Source organism: Narcine bancroftii, chromosome 1 (genome assembly GCF_036971445.1).
Source record: "Narcine bancroftii isolate sNarBan1 chromosome 1, sNarBan1.hap1, whole genome shotgun sequence".
Taxonomy (NCBI): domain Eukaryota; kingdom Metazoa; phylum Chordata; class Chondrichthyes; order Torpediniformes; family Narcinidae; genus Narcine; species Narcine bancroftii.
Window position 1 is genome coordinate 150,336,584 of NC_091469.1, and position 18,020 is coordinate 150,354,603.

At 44.7% G+C, this 18,020-nt stretch overlaps 1 protein-coding gene across 4 annotated transcripts in view; it reads right to left on the bottom strand.

The window, feature by feature from the left end:
- The window catches only part of palld (palladin, cytoskeletal associated protein), a 485,446-nt gene that overhangs the window by 214,328 nt on the left and 253,098 nt on the right, over window positions 1-18,020 (bottom strand). For 3 of the 4 annotated variants that reach the window (XM_069941714.1, XM_069941705.1, XM_069941702.1), the window contains exons 10-11: window positions 15,880-16,002; window positions 10,280-10,586 (exon numbers count right to left, since the gene is read on the bottom strand). In XM_069941714.1, the coding sequence (XP_069797815.1) occupies window positions 10,280-10,586; window positions 15,880-16,002 (430 nt within the window). The remainder of the gene's footprint in view (window positions 1-10,279; window positions 10,587-15,879; window positions 16,003-18,020) is intronic. The other variant, XM_069941703.1, reaches the window with a different exon arrangement.

The following is an 18,020-nucleotide window of genomic DNA, read 5'->3' on the forward strand; positions in this document are numbered from 1 at the left end:
TAAATTGGCTGCTGTTAATTGCCCTCAAGTGTCAGTCGATGGTAGAATCTGAGGAGGGTTGATGGGAAATGAAGGAGGAAAGTAGAGAAGAGGTCATATGGACGCCTCGTGATTGGCATGGAATTCATCAGCTGAAGGGCTTGTTTCTGGACATAGTGACCATCTATTCTGCTCCCTCCTCAGTCTCATTACTCCACTCCAAAATGTAGTAGACACAGCTCAGGACTTCACATACTGATGACACCCCAGTCATCCTCCAAGATTTTCTGGAACCAACACACCAATGGCACCATGAAGAAAGCCTCTACTTCCTCAGGAGTTTGCGGAGGAGCTAGTGGAGTTGTTCAAGTGAACCGGTACGGACTTGAAGGGCCAACATGGGCTGTTTCCGTGCTGTAAATGGTTATATGGTTATAAATTGAGCCCGCATTCACTACTTCAGCTGGCTGTTTGTTCCACACGCCCACCACTCCCTGTGTGAAGAAGGTCCCCCTGATGTCCCCCCTAAACTTTTCCCCTTTCACTCTTAACCCATCTCCTGTGGTTTGTATCTCACCTATCCTCAGTAGAAAAAGTCTATTTGTATTTACAGTATATCCCTCATGTATACTTCTAATAGAGCATGGCGGTGGGGGGTGGGGGACAGGGAGAAGGAATTTAAAGATATACAAGCCATGTTTTATGCACATAGACGGCCGGGTGCCTGGAACAGGGGAAGTGGTGGATTCAGATATGACAGTAGTATTTAAGAGATTTCTGGACGTGCAAGCGAAGAGGAAGGGAATAGAGGGATATGGGGCATATACAAGCAGATGGAATTAGTGTTGATTGGCATCAAGGACTGTACTGACATGATGGGCGAAGGGCTTGCCCCTGTCCTGATCTTGTTCTCTGTGCCATGCTCCATGGGCCTATATCACCGGAAAACAAAGATTTTTCTTCCTGAACACTTTTGGGTGCATTTTATGAATTCTGGGCTGCTGATCACGAAAATCACCTTAAAATTTTGCCATCACGTACCGTTTTTTAGATATAACCTATTTCTTATCATACTTTAAGTCTTCTTCAAGCATGCAAAGTAATGAAGTCCCACATGTCATTGAAAATTCATTTTCTAATTTTATATAAAAATCTTTCTGCTAAAGTAGTGACTAATGGACAAATTCCTTCAGCTTTTCCGTTGACGAGATCAACTAGACAAGGGTGTCCATTATCTTCAGCTTTATTTGTTTTGGCAATTGAACCTTTAGCACAATTAATAAGACAAGATTCTAATATTAAAGGAATTAAAGTTAGCAGTGAGGAATTTAAGATTAATTTATTTGCTGAAGTTTTAATTTATATAATGGATCCTATGAATTCATTGTGTTCATTGCATATGAGATTGTGAGAATATGGTGAAATATCAAGTTATAAAATTAAATGGGATAAAAGTGAAATTATGCCTTTGGTTGAGGGAGATTATTCTCAATGTAAAAAAAAATTGGCCAACTTAGATGGTCAGATAATGAAATTAAATATTTAGGGATTAAAATTGATAAACAACTTGGATAATTTATACATTGTATTATTTACCATAAAATTAAAGATGATTTAAATATATGGAATGATTTATCTATAATTTTAATAGGTAAAGTAAACTCTATTAAAATGAATATTTTTCAATCTCTTCCTTGTGGTATACCTCTGAAATTTTTTATGGATTTTAATATAATTATTAGGAAGTTTTTATGGAAAGGGAAGATGGCTAGAGTTTGTCAAGAAAAATTAACTTGGCAGTTTGAATTAGGATGTTTACAACGTTCACGTTTTGAGAACTATTGTAAAGCTGCTCAATTGAAGTTCATTAATGGCATGTTTGATTTAGAGGAATCTTTAACTTGGGCTAAAATAGAATTAAGTAAAATAGATGAAAAATATATGCAACAATTTATTTATGTGGAATTAAATATTATTAATAGGTACTAAGGATATACCTATATTGAACATTTGATCGAATTGTGGAGAAAAATAGATTATGAGGTAGGTGGAAAAGGTTTGATTTTGAATAAAATGCCTTCATATCAAAATAAACATTTTCCTTTTACTATGAATAATCAACTTTTGAAGATTTGCAATCAAATGGAGATGAAAACAAGAGAAGATTGTTTTGAAGCTGGTAAATTTATAACTTTTCAACGAATGAAGGAAAAGTTTAATGTTCCAAGTAATTTTTTTTTACTATTAGGTTAAGGGTTTTTTAATTGATAAATTAGTCAAAATTTAAGATTACCTAGACAGACTGGATTAGACATATTGATTATTAAAGGAGATTTAAATAAATTTATATCAGTATAAATTACTTCAAAGAAAAACACCTAAGTTAGATATTTATAAATCAAGATTGAGTTGGGAAATTGATTTAGATTGGTAGATGAGAATGATTGGAAACAAATATGTAAAGATAATGTGACAAAAATTATTAATGTGAGATATAGATTTGTTCAATATAATGTTTTACATCAATTATACTTAATTCCTCAAAAATTAAAAGGACTTCATTTAACATTATTGGATTTATGCTTTAGATGTGGTTGAGAAATTGGTTAATTCTTTCATTCTACTTGGCAATGTTCTAAGGTTAAACCTTTTTGGATAAAGGTGAAAATATTTTTGGAAAAAATATTAAAGTTAAAACTTCTGCTTGATCCGATGTTATTTTTATTGGGTAATATTAAAATGGTTGATTTTAAATTAAGATTAACTATGAATTTCTACAATTAGCTTTAGTTCTTTCTAGGAAATGTGCAGCTATTACTTAGAAATCAGATATGCATTTAGGAATGTAAAGATGGCATGCTGAGTTACCATATTGTATTTCACTTGAAAAAATAACTTGCAGTTTACGTGATAAATATAATTTCATTTTGAATATATGGAGCCCATATTTACAATACATTAGTTTGAAGATTTGGAACTCTCAATAACTCTTCCTGAAGGTGATTTCAGCTCCACAGCTTTTAATTTTAAGTTGTGTGTGTATTTTTGACAATCTCCTTTTCTTTTTTTTTCTTTAGGGGTTAAGGTTAGTAAGGGAGGGGGAGGGAGGTGGGGAGGGTGGGAGGTATGCATATGTATATGTAATTGTGGTTCAAAATTTGTAAATTACATATAAGCAAAAAAAATTAATTTTCTGTATTTGCTGGCCGACTATTGTTGGACATGGTATGACAGTATATAGATAAGTTTTTGGGAGATAAATTGGGGCAGGTTTGTTGGAGTAGGTCACAAACAAACACTTTAAAACATATTATTTAAAATACAGGGGCTCTGCTAATGCTAAATATGTTGGGGCCCCAGAGCCTTTGCAAAAGCTTTGGAGAGTGCTCAAGAAACTTCACTAATGGATTGTTGTTTACAAAAGGCAACAGATGAATGAACTTGTCGGAGATGCATTCTGTCTGATGGGAAACTTTCTGTTCTAAGAGGGTCATGTGGTTTTGCAAGCAGAGAGAGTCAAACAGAGATCAGTTCTACAGTTTTACAGTCAGCCGCAGTAGCTGGAACTGGTACAGGACAAGCTGGCAAGCTTGTGGAAAACCCCATTTGGAAGATGGGTTGTGAGTGCTTAGTTCAGCTGGGTCAAAGCCCTTGTGGTTCATGCTAGAAGAGAGGATTGGCTGTCTAATGCTTCACTTGGAATAAGAAAAACAAAAAGGCACTCTGTGGTGACCTGAAAGAAAGAGGTTATCATCTGGAGAATCCTGAGGGGGAAAGTTTTGTCAGCAAGACAATGAAGTGGCTGATGGAAGTAAATCAGTTGTGGGTGTCAGTGTACAATGAATCTCTTTAAAAATTGACAAGAACCTTCCTGAGCGGTAACCATTTACCTTTCAAGCACCAAAACCTGGTGAACTTTATAAATGTTAAATTCTGTGCACAGTATAAGAATTGCCTGCAACCAGTGAAATTGGAGGAATGAGAAGTGAGATTGGACTGTGAATCAACGAACTTTTCTGAACTTACACACACATTACATACACGCACGCTTAGAATTAGAAGGGGGTTAAGTTAGGTTAGTTAAGTCAATAGAGATAAGTTAAAGTGTGATTCTGTTTTCATGTTTAAAGATAATTAAAATAAACTTTTGTTTAAGTAACCATTTGTCTTGGTGAATATCTATTATTGTTGGGGTCCTCTGGGCTTATAACAACTGACATGAGAAGCATCAGATGATGAGTCCAAACAAAAATCAGCGGCAAAACATTTTTAGGTCAGTTGAATTAACACAATGTGCCAGCGTCATTATGTGACCAAGCATGCTAAATTCAATAAGAGTTAATTTAACCTTTCTCCAACTTCCTACGTGTTGCAGCAAATCTAAAATTACCTTCATATTCAGCTTGAAGTCGTCTATCATTATCCCCAATTACTTTTCAGGAAGCAAATTTTTTGAAAAAAATTGTTGTCCTGTGTACTTATTCCTCAGTCAATGTCATTTGTGTTACTAAACAGCTCACTAAAGGTTGGTGTGGGAAAACTGTGTGCTTCATTCATAATGGTGGCATTTTAAGTGGCCCTCGCTGGTTTGCAGAGTTTCTCGTGGGTGTGTCCACATTGTATTTAGACAACCGCATGGGTATGGAAAATGACTTCAAATCCTGCCTTAACTCCTGGGGAATTTAAACTCACTTATTGAATCCATTTGGAACTGATGAGCGATTAGTAATGATAAACAGATCACTTTATGTTTGAAAAAATGTTTTAAAATTACCCTCTGGGAAAAGAAAAACCTGTCTTCTATAACACAGGCAATATGGTGGATTTTCAGCTGTCTCCTTGGGTAGAAGCCTTGATGCACCGTCAACCACAGGAGACCATTGTGGAGAAACCAATAGGCTCGAGAACATAGCCTATTCTTACTGTTCGGTTGTCCTGCACTGTAATGCAGGAGCCTGTGGGGAGGCGTGCTTGACCTGATAATTAGACATTATACACAAGCCTAATCACCTGAATATGCATGAGATTGTCTGATCTTGAAAGCTAAGCAGGCTCAGGTACTTACTTGGGGGGGTGGGGGGGGAATGGGGGGGGGGAATGGGGGAGGCCACCCAGGAACACCAAGTGCTGTAGGTTTCTGTGAGGGGCGATGTCCAAAGTGGTGACTCTCTGTCGACAGCCTTACGGTAGATAAAGGTGAAAGAATTTCATGGATGTTACATTCTAAAGGTAGTATTACATGACAATAATGGAACCTTTACCTTTAGTGAAGGGGCAATCAGGGATGGACAATAAATACTGGGATCACTTATGTTGTTCATCAAGATTCAAGATTGTTTTATTGTCATGTTTCTTTCTCTCTTTGGCTTATTTCGCGGAGGAAGATTTATGGAGGGGTAATGTCCACGTCAGCTCGTTTGTGGCTGACAAGTCCGATGCGGGACAGGCAGACACGGTTGCAGCGGTTGTGAGGGAAAATTGGTTGGTTGGGGTTGGGTGTTGGGTTTTTCCTCCTTTGTCTTTTGTCAGTGAAGTGGGCTCTGCGGTCTTCTTCCAAGGAGGTTGCTGCCTGCCGCACTGTGAGGCGCCAAGATGCACGGTTGGAGGCGATATCAGTCCACTGGCGGTGGTCAATGTGGCAGGCACCAAGAGATTTCTTTAGGCAGTCCTTGTACCTCTTCTTTGGTGCACCTCTGTCACGGTGGCCAGTGGAGAGCTTGCCATATAACACGATCTTGGGAAGGCGATGGTCCTCCATTCTGGAGACGTGACCTGCCCAGCACAGTTGGGTCTTCAGCAGCATGGATTCGATGCTGTCGGCCTCTGCCATCTCGAGTACTTCGATGTTAGGGATGAATTCGCTCCAACGAATCTTGAGGATGGAGCGGAGACAACGCTGGTGGAAGCATTCTAGGAGCCGTAGGTGATGCCGGTAGAGGACCCATGATTCGGAGCCGAATAGGAGTGTGGGTATGACAACGGCTCTGTATACGCTAATCTTTGTGAGGTCTTTCAGTAAAACGGAAAAAGCAGTATTACAGAAAACCTCCTTTAGTCTGCCAGAAGACAGACAAAGAATCGCCTTTAGTATTGCCCAGCGTCCCTTTCAATATGAGAAAGAGAAGCCAAAGAGAGACCCTTCAGAGTCATTGTGTGTCCATGGATTTGTTAAAGCATTGAAGTAGTTGAGGCGATCTAGGTACATACATTTAAGACAAGATTGGATGGATTTCTACATGGTGGGGGGATGGTGGGGGGGAAATTAAGGAATATGGGGATAAGGCAGATAGGTGGAGATGAGCCTATCATCAGATCTCATTGAATAGCGGAGCAGGATCAACGGGCTGGATGTCCTACTCCTACTCTTGTTTCTTGTATTCTTGTTCACCTCCAGTGCGTCTGCAGACTTCGGTAACCCAAGCTCCAGATCCAAACCTCCGATACGAATGGGAAGCCTTCAGGGCCCGAGGCCCTTCGGGAGCCTTTCTTGCCCTCAGCACTCTTTTGAATCCCAGTTCTGATCCCTAGTTCCCATGAGCCAGTCTCCAGCGGCTTGTGTGAGTCCTTCAGCCGCTGACCCCTCGCTGGTCTGCTGCTGTGGTCACCGTCCGAAGAGTCATCTCCTCTGCTTCTCCAACTCATGGGGAGGGGGCAGTGCTCTCTTCCCTGTTTCTGGTGCCCTGCGCCGGTCCGCTGCTCCCCCGGAGTCTGCAACCCCTCGTGGCTGTTGCCATGCAACAGGCGCTGCACAAACCTCGCGGTTGCAGAATCTTAAATGAAAACGCCGTTGGCTCCTTTCACAGGGCGGTTTAAGCTCGTTCAGAGCCGTTGATAATTGGTCCGAGTGGTAGGGCCCTGCAGAGCTGAGCTATGTCTCCGCTCCCTGCTCTCTCTGGGTCTGTACCATGGTGGGGCTGCTGTTACAGAAGCTCTGGCAGTGCTGTTATTTTTGCCCAAGAACAAATACGATGGCCTAAGAGGTAGGGGTCTGCTTGGATGGATGTGCATGCTACAGCCTCACAGTTTCGGTGACCTGGACTAATCCTGACTTCAGGTATTGTCTTTGTGGAGTTTGCAGGTTCGCCGTCAGACCATCTGGGTTTCTCCTGGGTACAGGCAGTTGCTGGGTTATGAACAAGATCTGTTCCTAAGTCTGTCTTTAAGTCAAATTTGTAGGTAAGTCGGAATAGGTACATATGGTTCTTATTTAGCGATAGTTAGTCTGATGTTTGTCTTAGTATTTATGGTATATATTTTACCTTTCGATGCATATAAAACTACTGGAGTCAACTTCTTGAAGTAGGCACAGTGTAAATGGCAATGATATCCAAATTAAAATGGCAGATGGCGTTCTCCTTACTCGAGCTGACGCACCGGAAGCCGCTCGTAAATGCGAGTTTTCTGTAAGACGGATGCTTGCAACCTGGGGACTGCCCGTACTTCGCTTTCCTCCCCCATCTCAAAGATCAGCTGCTGTAAAATTCCCCTGCTTCTCGGTTAACGACACACAAAAAAAAAATCAAAGGGAAGTTGATGGACACGTGTGAGAAGGAATAAGCACAGGATACGGGTGGATGGGAATTAAAGGAATGAGACTGATGAGATTATTCCCATGGAGGGGAACACAAACCTGCTAAATGACCTCATTCTGGATCGTCATCTGCAAAAAAAAGTCGAACCAAAGACTTGCCTTGAATTTTACAACTGTTCAAGAATAGAAGATATACAGCCTGACCTGAGCATTGTAAGAACTAGAAGCAGGAGTCGGCTATCTGGCCTGTCGAGCCTGCTCCGCCATTCAATGAGATCATGCCTGATCTAATGATCAGCTCATCTCCACCTACCCGCCTTTTCCCCATACAATGAACTGGGATTCACTGGGAGAGTGCTGTATTGAGGACTGGCCCTGCCTCCCACCTCCACTCCTGTTTACCCATATATAACCCTGGTTACCCGGCTAAACCCAGAACCCCTCTGAAGCCTACTAGTGAACCCAACCCATTTAATAAAAGCGCTTGTTCTCCCTCCAGTCGTGTGAGAGCTTTTATCTATGCTACAATTTTATTAGCTTACAAAACAATGATGGAGGCATTACTCAAGCCCAGTGTGCAATTAATAGACCCCCCCAGTCCCCCGACATGGCCGAGGAGCTTGCATATTGGCAAGACATCTTCCAGGCCTATCTGAACGTGACCAGGGACATCTTCCACACTGACAGACTCCAGAGGTTGCCCCTCATCTCCAGGGTAGGAACAAAGGGGCACGCAGTCGTCAGAGACTGCCAGACGTTGCCTCAAGTGCCCCATGAACTACTGAGCTCTTTCTCTCCACCCACACTTGGGGCCTCAGGGGATCAGGTTCAGGAGGAGAGTGAACCCCCCTCCATCATTGAGCCGGAGCCCCAGCCCACTACTCCTCCATCACAGGGGGACCAGGAGATCTAAGGAGCCCAAGGCCCACCCCTAGTGCTAGGCGCTCCACCAGGATCTCCAGACCCCCGGACCGCCTAAATATGTAAATAGTGAATGTATTGTAATATTTTTTTTCTGTCTTCTGCAGGCTTCAGATCCCATGTTCTCTTCATCCACAGACCCTTAACTGGGATTCACTGGGAGAGTGCTGTATTGATGACTGGCCCTGCCTCCCGACTCCACCCCCGTTTACCCCTATATTACCCTGGTTTCCCACCTAAACGCAGAATCCCTCTGAAGTCTACTAGTGAACCCTACCCATGGTTGAAAGCTAAGAGATTTTATCTACACTACACACCATATCCCTCAATTCTCCAATTGTGTAAAAATCTATCACCACTGCTTCCAAGGGCAGCGAATGTCACAGATTCACCACCCTCTGAGAAAAGCAGTTCTTCCTCATCTCCGTTCTCAATCTACCGTCCTGAGTCTTGATTCTATGTCCTCCAGTTCTAGTCAAAGGAAACAACTTACTGACTCCTATCTTATTTGTATGTTTTTGTAAGATCCCCTTTCATTCATCGCATTCAGCCAGACCATACGGCTGACCCAAGCTGAACCAAACACTATTGGTTGATGGTTACTGGAGCTCCAATGAAAGGAGCTTTCCTGGTAACACATGATCAATGTCATGCCTTGACCACCTCGCAACCAGCCCTACACCAATCTTGACATTTAAACTTAAATGACTCTTTAGTGTTCATTCCTGAATTGGGCATCAGGTTTGGAGATTGAACCTGTGCCCTGGCTGTTTTCTGGAGCCCATGTTATTGGTATAAATGAGCAAGTTACCTGATAACATCAGCCTGTTCACTGCTGTTTATTTGTACCGCCCTTGGAAGGTCAGCGCTGAAGGACAAGTGCATTTTGATACCAAACCACCCAGCATAGAGTCACTGGCCTGAAAATCATTGTTCTAATCGTGAGGCTATTTGTGTCAATGTGCAGCGTCAGAAGGACGGCTTCCTCCCCTCTGTCATCAGATTCTTGAATGAAGAATGAACCACAGACACTGCCTCACTTTGACTTTTTCTGGCACGATTTTTGATTTATTTTGTAAAGTGGTTTATATAACTGATTACACTGTGATGCTGTCGCCAAACAACACATTTTGGGAAGCTGAGCCTCTCGCTGGTCTGCTGCCGTGGTCACCTTCCTTGGCTTTCCCTTCTCAGTGGGGACGTGCTCTCCGTTTCTGGTACCCTGCTCCAGACCGCTGCTCTTCTGGAGCCAGCCACCCCTCGTGGTAGTTGCCCACCGCAGGCACGGCCATCTTGGGCACAGAACTCCAGGGTTGTAGGATGTTTTAAAAAGAAAATGGTTGGCTTCTTTAACAGGCGATTTAAAGTGGTTAGCATCACAACTGGGCAGTAGCGCCCTCTGGAACAGTGCTGTGTTCCCGCTCTCCCAGGCCCACACTCGTGGCAGTGCTGCCATTTTGTTTAATAACTCTATAAGGTCACCCCTCAGCCTCTTACACTCCAAGGAAAACAATTCAAATCCTCCGTAATATCCCAGTGAATCTTTATCGTAGCCTGCCCATCCTCTTCACAGCCCACACTGGTACCCAGCTTTGCATCATCAATGAAATTTGATATATTATACTTGAGCTACTCTTCCAAATCATTCATTGAGATTATACACCATAAGAAAACATTCCTTGTGCATTTAGCTTGCAAATCCATTTTGAGTAGAGCCCCAGAATATGTAGAGCAGAACATTCTGTGTAGTTTCAACTGGAAACAGGTTAAAAACCATCCTCCTCAAAACACCCATGCCAAGGATGGCCAATTCAACAGCAAAATTAACAAGCAAGATGGAGGACTTACAGCTTGGGTTTCGCTGCGAGCGGCGGTGGTTCCTTTACGGGAGAGAGTAGCGGGACGTCGGATTGCATGGCTTGTCCGTGGTTTGGTCCGTTGAGCTCTTGACAGGATGAGGTGCCGTTGAGCTCACTGTCAGTCGAATTCAGCTCCAGTTGGAAGGCAGCCACACTTGGCTTGATCTCAAGGCTGTTCACCTGCACTGGGTCAACTATCCTCTTGGGTGGCAGTTCAAGAGAACTAATTTCGGTCTGAGGAGATGGGCTGAGATTGTCCGTAAAATCGCTTCCATTATTTGGAAAAAGGTCAATTCCTGAGAGAAAGAGGAAAGTCATAGAAATTACCATCATGAAACAGGCCCTTTGGCCCAAATCATCCATGCTGACCAAGCTGACTTTCTGGCCTAGTTCCATTTTCCTGCATTTGGACAATATCCTTCTAAACACTTCCTATCCACAGATCTTGAATGTTATTCACTAAAAACCACTGATATCCGGAATTAAGCAACCGACAGCCTAAAAAAAAATCGAGGAAAATAAATTTTAAAAATGAAAATAAATAAGAATAAAATAATAGGTTAAAAAATGTGTGTTTAATTTGAAAAGTAAATGTTCTCTGAAGTAACCCTTTGGTGAAGATGGAGCAAATATCCAGTCAGCGGAGGCCCTTGGTCAGGCTTTGCTCACAGCAGCTGTTTGAATGAAGTTGTGTGAAACAGCAATGGTGTTGCCCAGGATGACCATTTTGGTAACTCTCTTAAAGTGTCTCCTTATCCCTGCTTAGTAAGAGTTTGGGCCAGTCAGAGTTTTATCTGTAAACACGGGGGAGCTGGGGGTGGGGTGGGGTGGGGGGGGGACTAGTTTAATTGTCTATAATATTATTGTCAATCTTTCGGGCGGCTCAGAGGAGGGGAGAAGCCTGCAAATATAACGATGTTTAAATGTTTTCAAAGAATGTGACTGAAAAATAAAGTAAAATGCTTGTTTTCACGCAAGTTTGTTCACTGTGGGTAGAGTATCGTGTTTTTGTCTTAAACTGTTTTTTCTTATTGGAGGCGTATTACTTAGGCATTGTCAAATAACACTAACTCTCAAGCAACCGGAAAATAGTCTTATCCAGCCCCTTAGGTGCCAGGTACCAGGGATTTTACTGTAATTGTACTCACTTCTGTAGGTTCATCTCGAAGCTCGCTCCAGATACAGACCACCCTCTGAGGGAAAAATTGTCCCTCCAGTTCCCTCTTAAATTACCCCCCTCTGACAAGTCTATGCCCCCTCGTTCTAAAATCATCTACCCTTGGGAAAAGGACTTTGACTGTATTCACGCCCCTGTAAACCTCTGTAACGGGTTATCCTCTCATCTTCCTCTGCTCCAGGGACTATAGACACAGCCTACTCCTATATCTCAGGCTCTCGGGTCCCGGTAACATCCTGGTGAATCCCTTCTGCACTCTTTCCAACTTAATGACCAGGACCGAATGGAAGGGGCAGAGAATAAGTCTTCCACAAGTGACCCATCACCATCTGGAACCCCAGACCTTGAGGCCTATCAATTACTGCAGCCTGTAATACATGAGCCTTCTGCAGAGGCATTGACCGCAATTTTCTCACGATAAATAACATGCCATGCACACTTATAATAAAAAAAATTAGACACATAGCAGGGTAACAAACAGATCATTCTGGCCCATAAGCCCGGGCTGTCCAATTACATGCAATTAACCTTAAACTCCGTACGTTTTTGAAGGGTGGAGCAGTTGGACGAAACCCATGTAGACACGGGGAGAACATATAAACTCCTTACACCCAATCACAACCGTGTGTGGTAGCAAATTCCACAGGTTCACCACTCTCTGGCTAAAGAAATTCCTCCACGCCTCTGCTTTAAATGGGTGTCCTTCAATCCTGAGGTTGTGCCCTCTTGTCCTTGACTCCCTTTACCACAGCAAACAACTTTGCTGCATCTACTCTGTCCAGACTTTTCAACATTCAAAATGCTTCAGTTGGAAGAACTGTGTGGGGCCCCCGAAGGGTGGCGAGGGAGGAGGCTTCGGCGCAAGAGAAGCACCTGTGGTCACAGGGGCAGGTGCTAAGGGGATGATTGACAGGGAGGGAGGGGTGGCTTTCCTCCAAGTGCTCAAGTTTCCTTCCCCCCTCCCCCCCCCGCCCCGCCAAAAGTGTACCTGGATTGTAGGTTAATTGGGCGGCATGGGCTCATGGGCCGGAAGGGTGTGTTACCGTGCTTATGTCCAAGTTTTTCACAAATTGAACATGTTTTGAGGTGGCAATCAGATCAACCATGATCTTCCTACCCTAAAACTCTGATAATCTGGTACTTTAGGGAATTCGGTGTTGCCGATCAGCAGACTTTCTGAATTGTTATTTGCTAATTTAAAAAAAATTAGACAAGGTAACAGGCCCGTCTGTCTCACAAGCCTCTGTCACCCAATTAACGTGCAACCCCTGTACGTTTTGAAGGGTGGGAGGAAACAGGAGCACCCGGAGGAAATCCATGCAGTCACAGGGAGAATGTACAAACTCCTTTACTGACAGCGTGGGATTCACACCCCGGACGCTGGTGCTGTAAGAGAGTTGCACCAACTGCTACGGTAACCGGGCCTGCCTGTTTATACCCACAGGATGCTTTCATATCGTAGTGAAACACAAGAAAAAAACTGCAGATTCTAGAATGAAGAGAAGATGAAGGGACTCAGGCAACGTCCATGGAGAGGGATAATCGGTCACCGATTTGGGGCAGGACCCTGTTGTTTACACATTATGCAGTGGCAGGATTTTTCGCGAATCTGATGAGTTATAATAAACAAAATGGTGGCACTGACGGAACGGCTGCAAAGGCAGCACTGTCCCTGCTATGGACCCAGGAGTCTGGGGAGTGAAGATGTAGCGCAGTTTTGCCTGGTCCTGTTTCTAAAGGCTCCGTACAGGCCCGATGGTGGTTTATTTTAAAGTCGTGCAAACCCAGAGGTCTGTGGCCAAGATGGCAGCGCCAGTGCTGCACTGCGCACCATGAGGGAGAGCAGACTCCAGGGAAGCAGCGGGCGGGCACAGGGCGCCGGAAATGTGGAGCACACCCACTATTAGGCAGCCCTACCGGGCGATGAACGCAGCTGCGGACCAGGAAAGGACGCAGCGGCTGAAGGACCCACGCGGGCAGTGGGCATTTTTGGCGACTTACGGTTGAAGGACTGGCACAGGTGCGGGATTCTAATGGGAACCAGGTACTGGAACTGAGATTCGAGAGGCTGCTGAGGGCAAGAAAGGGCCACTGAAGGGCCTCGGGTGCCCAGGGCTCTCTGATCGTATTGGAGGTTTGGACCTGGAGGTCAGGTTGCCACTGGTTTGATGCAGAATCTGCATGGCTGTGAGAGCACTGGAGGTGAATCCATGGACACTCAGCATCTCTGAAGGAACTCCCTTTTGCTTTCTGTTTCCTTATTTTAGGGGTGCTGGGCAATGCTCATGGTGACTCTTTGCCTTACGGCAGAATAAAGTTGAAGTATATTTTTATTTTTCCAACAGGCCATTTTGGCTCACGAGTCCGTGCTGCCCAATTTTACACCCAATTAACCTATGTTTCGAACGGTGGGAAGCAACCGGATAAAACCCACACAGACACAGGGAGAATCCCACACTCCTCACAAATTCGAACCCTGGTCCTGATTGGCTCTGAAAAGGCATTACGCTAACCGCTGCCGCAACCGTGCTGCCCCATATGGTGTATATTACATTTTTATGTACCATTACTTGACAGCGAGAGGAACCTTGAACTTTGAGTTTAAAGAAAGTGGATGTAAATTCTCTAGCCATTAATTTACCCACACTCCCCCTCCCTGTGTTCTGGACCCCAATGTTGGCTCTGGCTGTACAGTCCAGACCCCTGCTCTGGCCATGCACATCACTTGGACAGCACATCCCTGGCTCATATTCTGGGCCAGATGGTGTCTTACAGTAAATGATGGAATAGGATTGAAGGGCTGAGTGGCCTTGTCCTGCTCCCAATGATTTGATCAAATGTCCTTTTGGTTAGGACTTCCTTCCGACACAAAGTTTCCTCTTCTTTTTCCATTACGGTTGAAGACTCAGAAAGTTTCCTCCAGGCCATCTAAACTGGAACTCCTCGGTGACCAAGTGAGGCGGCCTGGTTAGTGCAGGGTTGCTACAAGCGCCAGTGATCAGCACAGGGGTTCGAATCCACTGCTGCCTGCAAGGAGTTTGCATATTCGCCCCCATGTCTGCACGGATTTCCTCTGGATGCTCCGCTTTTCTCCCACCCTCCCAAAGTGTACCGGGGTCTATGGGGCAGCACAGGCTTGTGGGCCAAAAGGGCTTGTTACTGTGCTGTCTGTCTAAATTTAAATTTAAGGGAATTCTAATGTTAGGTGGCAAATGGCCCAGTTTTCTCCTGCACGTCTTTTTGGCAACAAGCAGAGGGAGTGCCTCGGGAGAGGGTGAAATGAAGAGGAAATCCTTGGAATGCTGAAGGCACCTCCCATCAGTGCTGATGTTGCATGATGCTTGTTGGTGACACATGAATTACAGTTCGAGGCGCTCCCTGATCTGGCCGAAGGAACATTTCCCCTCCCTTCCAATCCTTTTCCTCACAATACAAGACATTCATCTTTCTATTCTTGCTCTGCACTGACAGGCCAAAGATTCAGAATTGCAGCTGATGTGTTGCAGGCCCAGTTGGACAGGGTTGGAATGAAGATTATGTGTTGAATGAAACAAATAATGACTTTGTGTTTGGATGCATTGGTACAGAGCAGGTACATTAACTCTGACAACAATGCTTCTCAGATGGCAAAAACCCACCTGTCCTATACCTCAGAGAGTTAGTCATTACTTAATTTGAATTAAATTTAGACATCCAGTACGGTAACAGGCCACTTCAGCCCACAAGCCCGCGCTGTCCAAATACACCCAATTAACCGACAACCCCCGGAACCTATCGAACAGTGGAAAGATACTGGAGGGCTCAGAGGAAACTTTGGGGCTAAAGACATTCCTTTGCATCTGTCTTAAACGGGTGTTATCAATCCTGAACGTCAACTCCCCTACCATGGGAAACAACTTTGCCACATCTACTCTGCCAGGGCCTTTGAGCATTCAAAACGTTTCTTTGAAATATAGCACAGAAACAAGCCCTTTAGCCCATTAAAGCCATTACACCCTTTTGCACCAAGCTTTCCAGCATCCATCTATTTAATCTGAGATCCTCTTTCCTCCAAATTCCAGTCAGTATTGTCCAGGCAACTTCACCTCCCCTCACAGATTAACCTCATCTCTAAAATCAATCTCGTGTACATCCTCTGTACCCTCACCTCCAGATTAATATATTGATTGATTGATTGATATTTTACAGGGGGTTCCAATCAAATACAAAGGATTCTAATTCAATGTTGTTTTCTCTCATTTTCAACACCTGGCATTAACTGAACAGGCCTCCTTTTTTGACATCACTCAGGAATAACGGTTGTACGGAACAGGCTTCCAGTACATTGTGGGGGGGGGGGGGGAGGGTTGCCTCTCTTCCCCCCCCCACCCCAGGCTCCCCTTCCCCACCATTCATTTACCACCAGCACTCACCTGGACGGAGTGTGAGCTGAGCGCTGCACGACGCAGAGCCAAAGGGATTGGTGATGATACAAGTAAATGTTCCGGCATCTTCTGCAAAGGTTTCGGCAATCACGAGGGTGCAGATTTCTTCTGCTGAAAGAAGTATTAGGTGGCACGTCAGTAAAACCTCTCGATATAACGAGATCACCCAGTTACGTTGACAGGTGGTCATTGGTGAACTGAACCGATGTATTTTCACCATTTCACAGAAACATTCAACGCAGCAAAGATGTCGCAGCAGGCAGCGACGCATTGGCACTGCCGGGAGCGACACACTGGCGCTGCTGGGAGCGACGCACTGCATAGCTGGGAGCAACGCACTGGCGCTGCTGGGGGTATTACGTAGTGCAGCTGAGAACATTAAACTCGAACAGTTAGGATGATACATTGGAATATCATGGGGTGATACACTGGTACAGGAGGGGCTGGTACATTGGAACATCAGGGGGTGATACACTGGTACAGGAGGGGCTGATACATTAGAACATCAGGGGGTGATACACTGGTACAGGTGGGGGTGATACATTGGAATATCAGGGGGTGATACACTGGCACAGGTGGGGCTGATACATTGGAACATCAGGGGGTGATACACTGGTACAGGAGGGGCTGATACATTGGAACATCAGGGGGTAATACACTGGTACAGGAGGGGCTGATACATTGGAACATCAGGGGGTGATACACTGGTACAGGAGGGGCTGATACATTGGAACATCAGGGGGTAATACACTGGTACAGGAGGGGCTGATACATTGGAACATCAGGGGGTGATACACTGGTACAGGAGGGGCTGATACATTGGAACATCAGGGGGTAATACACTGGTACAGGAGGGGCTGATACATTGGAACATCAGGGGGTAATACACTGGTACAGGAGGGGCTGATACATTTGAATATCAGGGGGTGATACACTGGTACAGGAGGGGCTGATACATTGGAACATCAGGGGGTAATACACTGGTACAGGAGGTGCTGATACATTGGAACATCAGGGGGTGATACACTGGTACAGGTGGGGGTGATACATTGGAATATCAGGGGGTGATACACTGGTACAGGTGGGGCTGATACATTGGAACATCAGGGGGTGTTACACTGGTACAGGTGGGGGTGATACATTGGAACATCAGGGGGTGATACACTGGTACAGGTGGGGGTGATACATTGGAACATCAGGGGGGTGATACACTGGTACAGGTGGGGGTGATACATTGGAACATCAGGGGGTGATACACTGGTACAGGTGGGGGTGATACATTGGAACATCAGGGGGGTGATACACTGGTACAGGTGGGGGTGATACATTGGAACATCAGGGGGTGATACACTGGTACAGGTGGGGCTGATACATTGGAACATCAGGGGGTGATACACTGGTACAGGTGGGGATGATACATTGGAACATCAGGGGGTGATACACTGGTACAGGTGGGGGTGATATCATTACTGAGATTTATTTTGTGGCTTGACTTAAATTCCCCAGTTATGTGGTGGGGTTTGAACTCAAATCTCTGCATCAATGGTCTGCTCCCCTGGCTGTTAACCCTCTAACATCACTAATCTGCTGCACTCAGTTCTGCTGAGTTTTCCAGTACTTCTAAAACTTAAAATACTGGCCAGACAGCGTCCGTGAAGAGTACACACACAATGTTTCTAGCTGATGACCCTGGATTTGGAGATGCTGCAGAGGAAGTCTGCTGTGTTGATTCCGGACTATGTTCGCCTATGTGGAGAGATTGAGTCTACACTCACCAGAATTCAGACAAATAAGGGGTCATATTATAGAAAAATGTAAGTTTATAATAGGGGCGGGAAAGTTAGAGGCAGGAAAGTTGTTTCCACTGGTGGGTGGGTCTGGAACTAGGGACAAAGCTTTGGGGTATTCAATTTAGAAAAGAGATGAGGATGAATTGCTTCTTCCAGAGAGTAGTGAATCTGTGGAATTCTCTGCCCAAGGAAGCAGTAGAGGCCGCCTCATTAAATATGCTTAAGAACCATTTAGATTTTTGAAGACATGGGTAAATGACAGGTAGGTGGAGTTGAGTCCGCAGCCATGATCTTATTGAATGTCGGAGCAGGCTTGACGGGCCAGGGGGCCAACTCCTA